This window comes from Sorex fumeus, unplaced genomic scaffold (genome assembly GCF_029834395.1).
Source record: "Sorex fumeus unplaced genomic scaffold, SorFum_2.1 ptg000001l, whole genome shotgun sequence".
NCBI lineage: Eukaryota > Metazoa > Chordata > Mammalia > Eulipotyphla > Soricidae > Sorex > Sorex fumeus.
The window spans coordinates 4,146,909-4,159,816 of record NW_026606058.1 but is presented as its reverse complement, the minus strand read 5'-3'; the positions used below and the strand labels follow the sequence as shown (position 1 = coordinate 4,159,816).

The following is a 12,908-nucleotide window of genomic DNA, read 5'->3' as shown; positions in this document are numbered from 1 at the left end:
GTCGTCTACCACCACCGACGAGTATGGATATGGATATCTTTTATCCTGAGGGGAGTCAACCTTTGGTGGGAGATTCAGAGAAACATCCACAGATCCGTCACAAGGCTGGATCCTTTTCACCCCAGCCTCAGCATCCAGAAACCTTTGAAGAGCTAGAACAGCTTCCCTTTAAGACCCTGGAAGCTGAACTTTCAGCAAGCACACAACAGAGCCCAGCTGCACTTCTAGGATCTCCCGAGGAATCAAAACCTCTGGTAGTTCCAGACTCAGATTTGCTGTCAAGTACCCCTGAAAAGGGTGATACTGCTTCAGTCCTGCCAGAAACCCTAGTTCAGCCTACATTGGCTTCCGAGGAGAGAGGATCTTCAGTGCCTCAGGAGGTGGAAGCTCAGCCTTTAGAGTCAGGACTGGAACTTGGAGCGCGTGATCAGGAAAACAGAGTGTCACCGATACCAAAGGAAGTCCATCTTTCAAATACAGCTACTGTCACCATCAAACCTGCCTATCTGCAGATTCCCGGAACTCCAAGGGTCCCCAGTGAGGGGGAAACATCAACCCAGCCAGAAGCCCTAAATATCACTCGCACTGCAGAACGCCTTAGGGAAAAGAAACAATCTCTAGCCCAAGAGGAGGCCCAGTTTGCGGTACTAGAGAGCCCTGACAGTGGCTCTGCCATACGGCAGGAGACAGTGCCTCAAGCTCCAGACATCCCTGAGGTGACTGAATCTTCAGTCCAGCAGAATCCCCTAGCTCAGCCTCCTGAATCCCCTATGGAGTTTGAAGCTCAACCATTTCTGCATTCTGAAGAAAATGTTCCACCTCCAAGTCAGAATGAAGCTCTAAGCTTCAATTTACCCCAGGTCACTGCTAAACCTATGGGTGTGACATTTCCTTTATATACAGAGTTCAATAATGAGGTCAGACCATCAGACCATCCTGAACATGTGTCATCACCAAGTAAGAATGAAGCTCAGCTCTTAAATGTTCCCAGTGTGAGGGGAAAACTTGTGGGTATGACAATTAACATGTTTCCAGAGGTCAGTAAGGAGGTTCAACCTGCTCCAGAGCAGCACGAGGTCTCAGCTCAGCCTCCAAGTGAAGTTGACCTTTCAAACTTGCCCCACGTCACTGTAAAACCTGTGATGGTGACAATTTCCATAGCTCCAGAGGTCATTAATGGGGTTCAGTCCTCAGTCCAGAAGGAATCACAGACTCCAGCTTCAGAGCTCTCTTTACCCAAATCTTCTTTAGCCCACCAGCAGGTCCAAGGTGAAGGTCCACAGCTCTCTGAGACGATGGACTCTCCATCAGTCCTGCAGGAGTCCCAGGATAAAATGCTAGGGTCCCCTGAGGTGACTCCATCTTCATCATATGAAACCACTGACCTCACGAAGGTGGGAAAATCGTCCGTCTTCCAGGAGGCACAGACTCAAGGTCCAGAGCACCCTGGGAAAAGCTTTTCTACTAAGGAGCAAGAATCTTCCCAGCTGATAGAGAACCTTCAAGATTGTGTCACTAAAGCTCAAGGGGATCTACTCCACCTTCTCTCGAGAACTGGACACCTGTCCACTCTCAAAATCTCGAAAATATATAGGTTGCTATCTAAGAGTACAAAGAGGTATCATACTCATCATAAGAAACCTAACAGTAACAAGTCTGAAACCACTAAAACTGTTTTATCTTCTGCAACCCAGGAGGACGTCGTCCCTAAGATTCCTGAGCATCTTGAGGTAGTCATTTCTTCAACTCAGCCAGGCACCTCTTCTAAGCGTCCAGACTCTATAGCGTGGAGTTCTGAAGCTTTCCGAATTCAGACTCTGGAGAATCAGAAGGTGACAGTTTCACCAGGTCCCCATCATGTGAACACTCGTTCACTCTCAGCTGACATTTCAGCTCCACCCAGTGTGGGGGTTTTGAAGACAATACCTTCTCCAACCACACAGAAGAACAAGGTTCAACATTTTCATCAGAATCGGCCTTCTACAAATCAATATTTGACTGTAACTCCAGAACACACGGTGAAGACTAAACCCTCGACAACCCTGACAAGTACCAGTGCTACAGAACAGTCAAATATGACACTTATCACACCGTCTCGGAGTCCTTGTTCAAACCTGAGTGGAGTCACATTTCCACCTAAAAACAAGGACGTTACTGTAACTAAAGGCAGTTCAGTTATATCTCCCACCATGCAAGAGACTTCAGCTCAGTCTTCAAAGGCCTCCAAGAAAGCTGAGGTGAGAGTTATAACAAGTACCACTCTGACCACCCCCAGACAGGGAAGGCCTTCAGAACAGCGTCAGCATCAGCAGAGAGATCTTGGTAAATACACATCTGTACCTTTGTGCTTAGCTCCAGAACCAGAAACATCAGGAACAGCTCATTCTTCTCCGACTCAGTCTTCAACTGTGCCTTCTGTACGATGTAGTTCAGAAAAGGCAAATGCTGCTCCGACAACCCCCAGTGAGGAAATGCCTTCAGAACAGCCTCAGCATCAGCAGACAGATCTTGGGGAACTCACATCTCCACCTTTGTACGCTACTCCACAACCAGAAACATTGACGACACGTCATTCTTGTCTGATTCACTCTTCTGCCCAGCCTGCTGTACGACATGCTTCAGAAAAGGCACACGTAGATTTCCCTGAGCAACTGGAACAGAATGTCTCCATGACCTTTAACATATGTGAGCTCTGTACCTGCACAGATAAGACCCTCTCCTGCTCCGGTCTCAGTCCAGAGAAGAGGCTCCATAGAGTGCCTGTGCCAGGGCCCAACACCAACACCTTCACCGTCCTGTAAGAATCCCCTTTCCTCTGTTCTCTGCATTCTGCCTATTGACATAGAGAGCCTTTTCTTCAATGTCTCCCTGTGTCTGCCTCATCCCCCCCCAGCCCACGTTAAATGATTTCCGCTTTTTATCTTTTGTTAGTCAAAAGATATCCTCATTCTCCTTATCTGTTGCTGCTGCTTCTCTAGTCTTTTGGTTATAAACGTCCGTACCCTTTTTCCTTCTCTATTTTTATCTCACCATCAGCCTATCCTTCATCCCATCATCCACTCATTTAATTCCTTAACCTTTGTTTCCTTTGTGCTACAGCCTTTTTTTAAAAAAAAAATAGTTTGTCCTCCTTATCTTTTATTGCTGGTGCCACAATCTTGTGCTTATGGACATGAATTCTGGAGCCAGATTGCCCGAGTTTGCATTTGTTAGCTTTGTTACCTTGGACAAGTTATTTAGCTCTGTGACTCAGTTCCCTTTTCTTGAGGTGGGGGTAATGGTAAGTTATCACCTCCTAATATTGTTGTGATACTTGTTGATTTTGATACTTATGAAGTTAGTACCTTGAAACAAGTTTAACATGAATCCCTATAGAGATGAGGCCAAGGTGGTGGAGAAGGGTTGACTGTGAGATCTAACCAGCTCCAATTGCAACAAAAGTAATACTATGAAATCTATGTAAATACTTTGGGCCAGAGTGATAGTACAGTAGGTAGGGCATTTGCCTTGCACGTGTTCCACCTAGTTCTGATCCCCGGCATCCCATATGGTCCCCTGAGCACCACTATCAGTGATTCCTGAGTGCGGAGCCTGGAGTCACACCTAAGTATTGCCGGGTGTGGCCTCCCCGTGAAACTATATACTTATATCGGGCAACTAGCATACACATGAATGCTGTCTGTATTCATTAATCTCTCATTTCAGAATTACAGTTGTTTACATTGACTTTCCATATAAAGCACCCATTTCCCTCAACCTAGCCACAACAATATGTCATCGGCTCTTAAACATGATGGTATTGGGGAGAAAGGGAATACACAAAAAGGAAAGGCAGCGTGTCACCAAGCACCAACAGAGGCACAGAAATGTACAGAATCTTGTCAGTTGTGGAAAGCTGCAGAGAGCTGACACAGAGCAACTTTAGCTGGGAATTAGAGGTTGATTTTTTTGGATCAAAAATTATTTATGTGCTGGGCATATAAAAAGCTGTGCACGTTTGGTATGATTTTTGTGTTTGGAGATATGTAATATGCTTGTAATATGAAACAGTTATGAATCTGTGCCTCCTTAAACATATCCCTCAACTTGTGGCTTAGACATCATAAAGCATCCAGAAGTCTTGAGTGGAAATGTTCACTAGGTGGATGGGATAGGTTTCTGTTTCAACATTTTCACCCTGAAAACTGTGTATGTAAACTGATTAGGTTTATATTTGGATTATGTACACATTTGCAGCTTATATACACATGTTGCTGAGCGAAGTTGACAAAACTAGATTCAAAGTGATCCACAGAGTTAGTGTTTAAAACTGAACTCAGGGAGCCAGAGTCCTAGGACAGTGGGTAGGGCTCTTGCGTTGCATGTGGCCAACCCAGGTTCAATCCCGGACACCTCATAGGGTCCCCCTCCATCACTGCCAGCCAGCAGTTCAATGAAAAATTATTGACCCTGAGCGCAGAGCCAGGGGCAAGTCCTGAGCACCATCCCCCCCTCCACCAACTTCATGCGTCTATACATGTGTAAATTCATGAACATATTCTCTTTGTTACAATAGGTCAGTAAACAGGATAAGGCGCAAAAATCCCACTTTCCCACTCTACCAGCTATATGACTGCCGCATGGTAACTTCTGTTACCATCTTGGGTTTCCTTCTACTCTCTTTCCTGTGCATTCCTCCCCACCCCCAATGAAGGTAATTCTTTGTGATTTGTTCTTTTCCTGAGGCACGTTGAATATATCTCTCCTCACTAGTCCCCCCTCATTTTCTAATTTCCCTAGTCTCTATCTAGAAATTTCTACTATCTTGAAATTTCAACAGAGAGCATTGACTTAAACCTTTGGTGTTTCCTGGCAATGTTTTAAAATATTTATTTGCTGATAATTTTGTTCATTTTTCTGTATATGATAATTATGAAATTATAATTTTCTCCTTTAATTTGCAGTAGGAGTTATAATAGGTGTGAGTTTGGAAAAATGGCTTACAGGCTAATTAGCTGGCAGTATTTATCTACTCCAGGAATTAGGAAGTTCAGATTGTGAGATATTTCATTGTTTGACCAGTCATCCCACGTCATGTTTTTAGTTGGGCAAAATGGGAAACTCATAGCTATGGAGATGAGCTGGAGTATTCTGTGTTTCTATGATTCTTTTACTTTCCTGTTCATTCTTTTCCTACCTGTTCAAGTCTGTGAACTGTGTTTCTTCACAGAGATTTCCAAGGAAACTCTATTTCTTCCATTGATGGAAATACATGGAAGACATACCCTTGGGTTGAGAAACTGTGAGTATATTCTCTCCAAATATGAATATTAAAAAATAATTGCACCATAAAATCCTCCTTAGTATACAATTTAAAAATCAATACCACATAGAAGGTATTTCACACTCATGTCCCAAAACAACCTCTATTAGTTATAATAGTTTACTTCTTTAAAAAATTTTGGTTTACCAAGCTCTTACGTTAAAAGTCTTTTTGTTTTCCATTCCATAACTGGTAGAGTTAATTGTATATACACACGCACATATACATATAAGTATATATTTTGGTGATGTAGATGGTTTTATTGAACTTATTTTAGAAAGATGTGAGAGGAGAAAAAGAGAAGTTCTAGAGAGAGCACACAGAGATGAGCAAACTGGAAATGTGTTCACAGGAGAACATGGGCTTGAGTAGCAAGCCAACATGATTACTTTATTTATTTATTTATTTATTTATTTATTTATTTATTTATGTAGAAGTACTATTTATTTAGCCACTGATTAGCTGATTGAATTGTGCATGAACTCCACCTTACTTTTTTTTTCATTTTTTATAATTTTATTTATTGAATCACCATGAGAGCAGTTACAAAGCTTTGGGGTCTAAGTCTCGGTCATACAATGAAACACCCATATCTTCACCAGTGCCCATTCTCCATCACCAAAAACCCCAGTATACCCCATCCCACACCCTCCCCCTACCTGTGGGGCAGATGATTTCCACATTACTCTCTCTCTACTTTGATCACATTCAATATTTTGACACCAGACCCACCATTATTATTTGAGATTTTACCCCAAGACTCAGATCTGCTGAAAAGGCAACAGTAGACAATTTGTGTTCTATTGCTGGTTATGAATAACATATGATGTTGCGTGGCTGTAGTAGGGTCATGTGATTTTGAAATTCTGAAATTTTAACACTTTTAAATCTGGAGGGATTTCCACCAAAAGCCACCGGATTTCGAGATTTGCTCCTGAGTCTCTGGGATCATGGCCGTTGAGCAGCTTGATCAGGAGCCAGAGAGGCTGTTCTTGGGCGATGACTTGGGGTCTCATTGGAACAGGGAGACTAGGACCGGCTCCACCCCCATCCTGTGAGGCCCAACAAGTTTCGTCACTGCGGGCCCAGACCTGACTGTCTAATGGCCTCTGGAGGATGATGGCCTCCAAGCCGCCAAGGGGGAGCAGGCGGAGGGACAACACCCTTTCCCCCCTGGGGTGGCCCGGCGACAGTAACCTACTGCGGAGTCTGGACGCATTTCTGCCAAAAGCCACTGTGTTTCCAGATTTGTTTCTGAGTCTCTGGGATCAAGGCTGTTAAGCAGCTTGATGAGGAGCCAGAGAGGCCGTTCGTGGGCGATGACTTGGGGTCTCGTTGGGGTGGGGAGGACAGGACCGGCTCCACCCCCATCCCGTGAGGCCCTGCGTGTCTCGTCACTGCAGGCCCAAACCTGACTGTCCAGTGGTCTCTGAAGGATGGTGGCCACTGGGCCGCCGGGGGGAACAGGTCAAGGCACGAAACCTATTCCCACCTGGGTTGGCCCAGCACCAGTAACCTACTGCAAGGACCGGACGCATTTCTGCCAAAAGCTGCTGGGTTTCGAGATTTGCTTCTGAGTCTCTGGGATCATGGCCATTAAGCAGTTCTTTCAGGAACCAGAGAGGCCGTGCCTCCAATTATATAGCTGAGCCGGAGGTGGTTTGTGGGGGTGTTTCCCACATACCTAACTTTTGGCCATTTACTTTCTTGGTAAACTTTGCCCGAAGTTTTTGGGGTCTAGCCAAAGGCACAGCAGCAATTTTGGGGTATCTGGAAGTCTGAAGGCGCCATCAGGTTGCTGATGCACTCGACTCACAGGTACATGATTACATTCTTCATTAAAAATTTTTAAATGATCCATAATGCGAAAGTAAATCTTCTGATTTGTTTTTTCTATAAATATAACAGCTACCACTTGATACTTTCACTTCATTTTGCTTTAGACTTCTTTCCTTTATGGTGCATAGAGGTTTACCCCATCTATTTAAAAAAGTGTATTGAAAGATGCTTTGATTTTTTTTTTTTTTGGTCACATGTATTACCCCAGCACAGGGCCTTGTGAATATGGGCAGATAGGCCTGTTAAGTAGATATTTAGAGATGGATTTGTTGGGCTGAAGAGTATATAGTTATAAAAATTTAATTGACCTCAAAATCGTTGTGCCAGTTCATGAAAGTATTGTTTCTCCATGCCCATCCACCTCTGGGCATTCTTTATTTGGGGGCTGCCCTGATGAATCAATAAAAGGGATCCCATCCATATTTTAATTTTATGGTTAGTACCCTCCCGTTGATCGTCGATTTGCTCGAGCGGGCCCAGTAACGTCTCCATTGGAGACTTTGTTGTTACTGTGTCTGGCATATCGAATACTCTCGGTAGCTTGCCGGGCTCTCCGAGAGGGGCGGAGGAATCGAACTCGGGTCGGCCATGTTGGCCGCGTGTAAGGCGAACGCCCTACCCGCTGTGCTATCGCTCCAGCCAAGTACAACGGGTAGGGCATTTGCCTTGCATGGGGCCAACCTGGTCAACCCGAGTTTGATTCCTCCGCCCCTCTCGGAGAGCCCGGCAAGCTGCCGAGAGTATCTCGCTTGCCCGGCAGAGCCTGGCAAGCTACCCATGATGTATTCGATATGCCAAACACAGTAACAACAAGTCTCACATGATGGAGACGTTACTGGGCCCGCTCGAGCAAATGGTTAGTACAACAGGTAGGGCCTTTGCCTTGCATGGGGCCAACCTGGTCAACCGAGTTTGATTCCTCCGCCCCTCTCAGAGAGCCTGGCAAGCTACGGTGAGTATCTCGCCCACACGGCAAAACCTTGCAAGCTACCCGTGATGTATTCAGTATGCCAAACACAGTAACAAATCTCACAATGTTACTGGTCCTGCTTGAGCAAATCGATGAACAGTGGGAGGACAGTGACAGTGCTATTAAATAACACATATTGACATACCTAATAGCCACCTGTATGTCTAACAACTAACTTCAAATTTGTGATGAAGAACCAAAAGATTGAGATGTCTCTAACAAATGCGATGTGAAAAATATCTGTGGTTTGTATTAGAGGCCAAATGAACAATTTGCTAATCTGTCATTGTCAGTTGACATTCCTAATATGAGAAATGACCATTTTAGGGCCAGAGCGGTAGTACTGTGGGTAGGGTTTTTGCTTTGCATATGGCCTCCAGGATTCAATTCCCAGCACCCCATAGGGCCCTCCAGCCCTGCCAGGAGTGATCCCTGAGCACAGAGCCAGGAATAAGCCATGAGCACAGCCAGGTATGATCTAAAACCAAAACCAAAGGCTGTTTCAGTGCGTTGGAAATAATTGTATTTTCATCCAGGCTATGAGCCTCAGACCTAGAGAGAAAGTCTACAAATGGAAATCGCTTGCATACTTTTCTAAACATTAAAAAAAGTAGAATTTTTTTAAAATAATTTTGCTCTGGTGCCACACAGTGGTGCGCAGGGGTTATCCTTAGTTCTGAAAGGTGAAATTTTTCTAAACAAAAGGGGACATTGGAGCAGGGAATCTAAACCATAATTGGCAGCAATTATCGGTTTCCAACATGGGAGTCCTCAACAGACTATACAAACTTTCCAGTTCTGGGGCCTGGGCTGGGGGCAAACCGTGTGGAGACTCCCTTTTACATTTGATTCTTATAAGGTAAAGGAGGGAAGAGAAGCCGAATTTCAAGTCTTTGTTTGAAAATCTTGGATAGCTTTCCTGCCCTCTGGTCCTGCCTTCCAAGGCAACCCAATTCCATGGACCAGTATCAAATTCTCTGCCTCTGGAAAGGCTTTAAGCTTTGCAGACTGCTGACCTGAGTTTGAGCACCCCATATGGTCCCTTGAGCACCACCAGGAATGATCCCTGAGCGAAGAGCCAGGAGTAACCACTGAGCACTTCTGGGTGTGGCCCCACAACAAAACAAAGCACCGAAGAAACCCCCCAAATAATGTTCGTTCAAGTCAGGGGTGTGTGTCGGAGGAGGGTGTGATTGGTAGGGGCACGCTTGGGGCCTCTGGGAAGCTGGGTTCCTTGTCAGGAACGTGTCTTGGGGCCTTCGCTTTATTGGCCTGCTCTTTTTTGTTGGGGGGGGGGTGCACAGCTACTGGTTATGGGCTGACTCCTGGCAGACGTGGGGGATCTATGGGGTGCCGGGTCCGACCCAGGTAAGCCACGTGCAAGGCAAAAACCCTCCCCACTGTACTATTGCTCTGGGCCCAAATGTCATGTGCACTTTGTGCACGTTTTCCTTCCCAGAACAAAACAATTTAATGGTGTTAAGTTTCTTAGGGCTTCCTTTCCAGACTTAATTTCATTCTTCATGGGGGACTCAGAGTAATGTTTGGGAAGAGAGCAGGGAGTGGCAGCCCTGTGTTTCTGGTGTCACACAGAATTTGGATCTGACAGATTTTGTGACCTAGAGAATATGCTTTATATAGGTTACTTGGTGAGAAGAGTCAATAGCTGTGTTCGTGTTCATGATGCATCTAGGTGAGGACAAAATAAAGAGTTTAAACAGAGGCCACTATCCCTAAGTTAAATAAGAATTGGGATATTTAGATAGCACCATTATTATGTGTAAGAATAGTCCTGTGCACAGCTGCACAGCTGCACACGCTAGGGGAAAAGGCAGCTCAGCTAGAGAAGGGAGCACCAAATAAAGGGCGTCGGGTGGTTCTTCTCAGGATGGGAAATGCATGATGAGAGTAGACTATAGACCGAACAAGATTGCCACTCAATGTCTCTTTTGCAAACCACAGCACTCAAAAGGAGAGAGGTAGGGTGGGATGGGAGGATGGGGGGTGGGAGGGATACTGGGACTGGTTGTGGTGGAGAATGGGCACTGGTGGAGGGATGGGTATTCAATCATTGTATAACTGAAACCCAAGCACAGAAATTTGTAAGTCTACAGCTGTACCTCATGGTGTTTCACTAATAAAAATTTAAGAAAAAAAATAGTCCTATGTAATAAATAGTCATAGTTATTTTGCATTTTAGACCAGAAATAATTTTTCCATTTTTCAGAATACTCAGTGACAATTCTTTGGCAGAATTACGTAAGGATTCATTTGAAGCCCTTCCAAACCTCAAGTACTTGTAAGTTAATCATTTATTTATGAATTTTTAGCTCTGTTTTTAAAACAAGGGGGTGTGCAAGTTAATCTTCATCCTTTTTTCCAGCAATAAAATTTTGTAGTTTTGTAAGTATGGCATTAAAAACCTCTCATGTCATTTCTGACACTAAATTACATTTGCATATATATATATATGATGTCGGTGGGCCCCACGGATGACTTATGTGAAGCGGGGTCTCGCAGAAAGGAATTTCAGGAGTAGACAAGCAGTGAGTGAAGTTAATGGATTTTATTTGTAGGGTTTTTAGGTGCGGAGGGGGAGAGAGAGAGAGAGAAAGCGAGAGAGAGAGTAAAGTTAGACACGAAAGAATGAAAGTACACATCTGAAGAGGGGAGATGCGGGCCACACATGTGCTCAGACACCACATGTGCTCGGCCACGTGGGCGCAAGCAGCACATGGGCTCAGGCAGCATATGTGCGCCCTTCCTTTGTTCAAGGTGGCCTTTAAGGGTTTCTCCAGCCTGTCCCCACGTGAGGCCTCTTTCCAGGTGAAAGTCCGTTGCTAAGGAGGTTACCAGGGAGGTCCAAAAAGAGGAATTCCATGGGGAGGCCTATATCCTGAGGGTCTGGTCTTATCAGGCCTTTGTTTTCTGTGTCCACAAGGTGGGTCATTCCTAGAATTCTTCTTCCATGAAACTTTGTTTCATTGCAAAGGGCCTTTCCCTATCTACCTGCCTACATCATATATATATATGGACATATATGAAAAAAAAACCTTTAGGCTTACTCTTCAAGCCCATGTTCTCCCTGGATCATGTAATTTGCTTACTTGTCCTCATGTCTCTTTGTCTGCTTTTTCTGCTCTGAGAAGCCGTGTTATCTCATGAACACATTCTTTCTCTTTCCCACCCCCCCACATCTTTCTAAGAAAGTTTCTTTCGATGTAAACTATCTTGCTTCACAAAAGTGTTTTTCAAACTTTACTAATAGATGAAAAGTACTTATATCTGCTCCACCCATAGAAACCTAAGTGCTAATATACCATCTCCTCCGTGTTCATATAGAGTTCCTTTATGGATCAAATCCAATGCATGGTCCAGTTTTACCTGGCCCATTAATTTAAGAATTGTTTTTGTCAGCTGAGGAGATTGCACAAATGATGAGTGTGATGCTTTGCAACAGGAGGCCCGGGTTGGATTTGCAGCAGGACACAGTTCTGGGCTCCCCAGTCCCTGACTCCCAGTAATATCCCTGAAGTAGACCCTGAGCACTACTAAATAAAAACAAAAATCTATGCAAATATGTTCGTTTTTATTTTTTAATATTTATTTATTATTTATTGCTTTTTGGATCACACTCAGCGATACTCAGGGGATACTCCTGGCTCTGCACTCAGGAATTACTCCTGGCAATGTTGGGGCGACCATATGAGATGCTGGGGATCAAACCCGGGTCAGCTGCGTGCAGTGCAAGGCCAACGCCCCACTATCTCTCCTGCCCATGTTTTATTTATTTTTTAATTTTGTGTATGAAGCAAGGTAGTTTTTATTTAAACTTATTTAGAAAGATGTGAGGGAGAGAAAGTAAGAAGTCTGTGTTCAAGAGAGAACACAGGCTCTCCAGAGTGGAAAAAAGCAAGCAAAGAAACAGACAGAAACAAGTGAGATATTTAGGGCATGAAGAGCAAGCCAGGTGCTTTTATTCAATCCTTCCAAAAGGGTTGTTTTTTCCTGGAATTTTGCATACTAAAACTTCATCTGGGTGTTTTCACAGGAATGCCTTACACTGTTGATATTCTCTTTGTTATCTCATGGATTCTTGTGTAACTTCTTCTCTGAGGGGACCAGCCTTTTCTGGGTGGGGCCTTGGAATTTTGCATCCTGCTGATATCTCAGTTTCTCTTCAAAGAGCTCAGAATTTGTATGTCAAATGATGTGATTGTCGAGCTCTTGGGATGCATGCAAGGCAAAGGCCCCACCAGCTGTACTATTGCTTCAGCCCATGGTTTTATTGATTTTGTTTTTTAATTTTGTGTGTGAAGCAAGGTAGCTTTTATTAAAACTTACTTAGAAAGATGTGAGGATTTGTATTTCAAATGATGTGATGGACAAGCTCTTGGGCTACTTTGGGGCTAGAGAATTTCTTCTTTAGTTTTATTATTCCCCCAAAGAACTTTCCAGGGCCCCTCACCCTGCCAGCTTGCACCAGCAGGAACGGGAAAGCAGTCCCAGCCTCATCACAGGCAACGTGGTTCACCGCCTGTCCCTTGCAGGAAAGAATTTAAAGAGGTGCAACAGTGAAGCAGCATAGATTTATTGAATGTAAGGTGCTTAGGAAGATGTGGGAGGAGAGAAAGGAGGGTGATGTTGGAGAGGGAGCACCAGCTTTTCCAGCGTGAAAGTGAAAAAGCAAAGGAACATAGAGACTAGCAAGTGAGATACATGGGAGAGCACAGCTTGAAGAGCAAAAGAAAACTATGTGTTTGTAAAATCTACATTTGTGTTTTTCTGTAAAAAAAA

General features: G+C 44.3%; 1 protein-coding gene across 1 annotated transcript in view; it reads left to right on the top strand.

Annotated features, from left to right (window-relative positions):
* Nucleotides 1-23: 23 nt before the first annotated feature.
* LOC130023723 (leucine-rich repeat-containing protein 37A3-like) overlaps nucleotides 24-12,908 on the top strand; it is a 49,218-nt gene continuing 36,333 nt past the window's right edge. Inside the window, exons 1-3 of the mRNA XM_056114348.1 lie at nucleotides 24-2,797; nucleotides 5,210-5,281; nucleotides 10,339-10,410. Coding sequence (XP_055970323.1) covers nucleotides 24-2,797; nucleotides 5,210-5,281; nucleotides 10,339-10,410 — 2,918 coding nt within the window. The remainder of the gene's footprint in view (nucleotides 2,798-5,209; nucleotides 5,282-10,338; nucleotides 10,411-12,908) is intronic.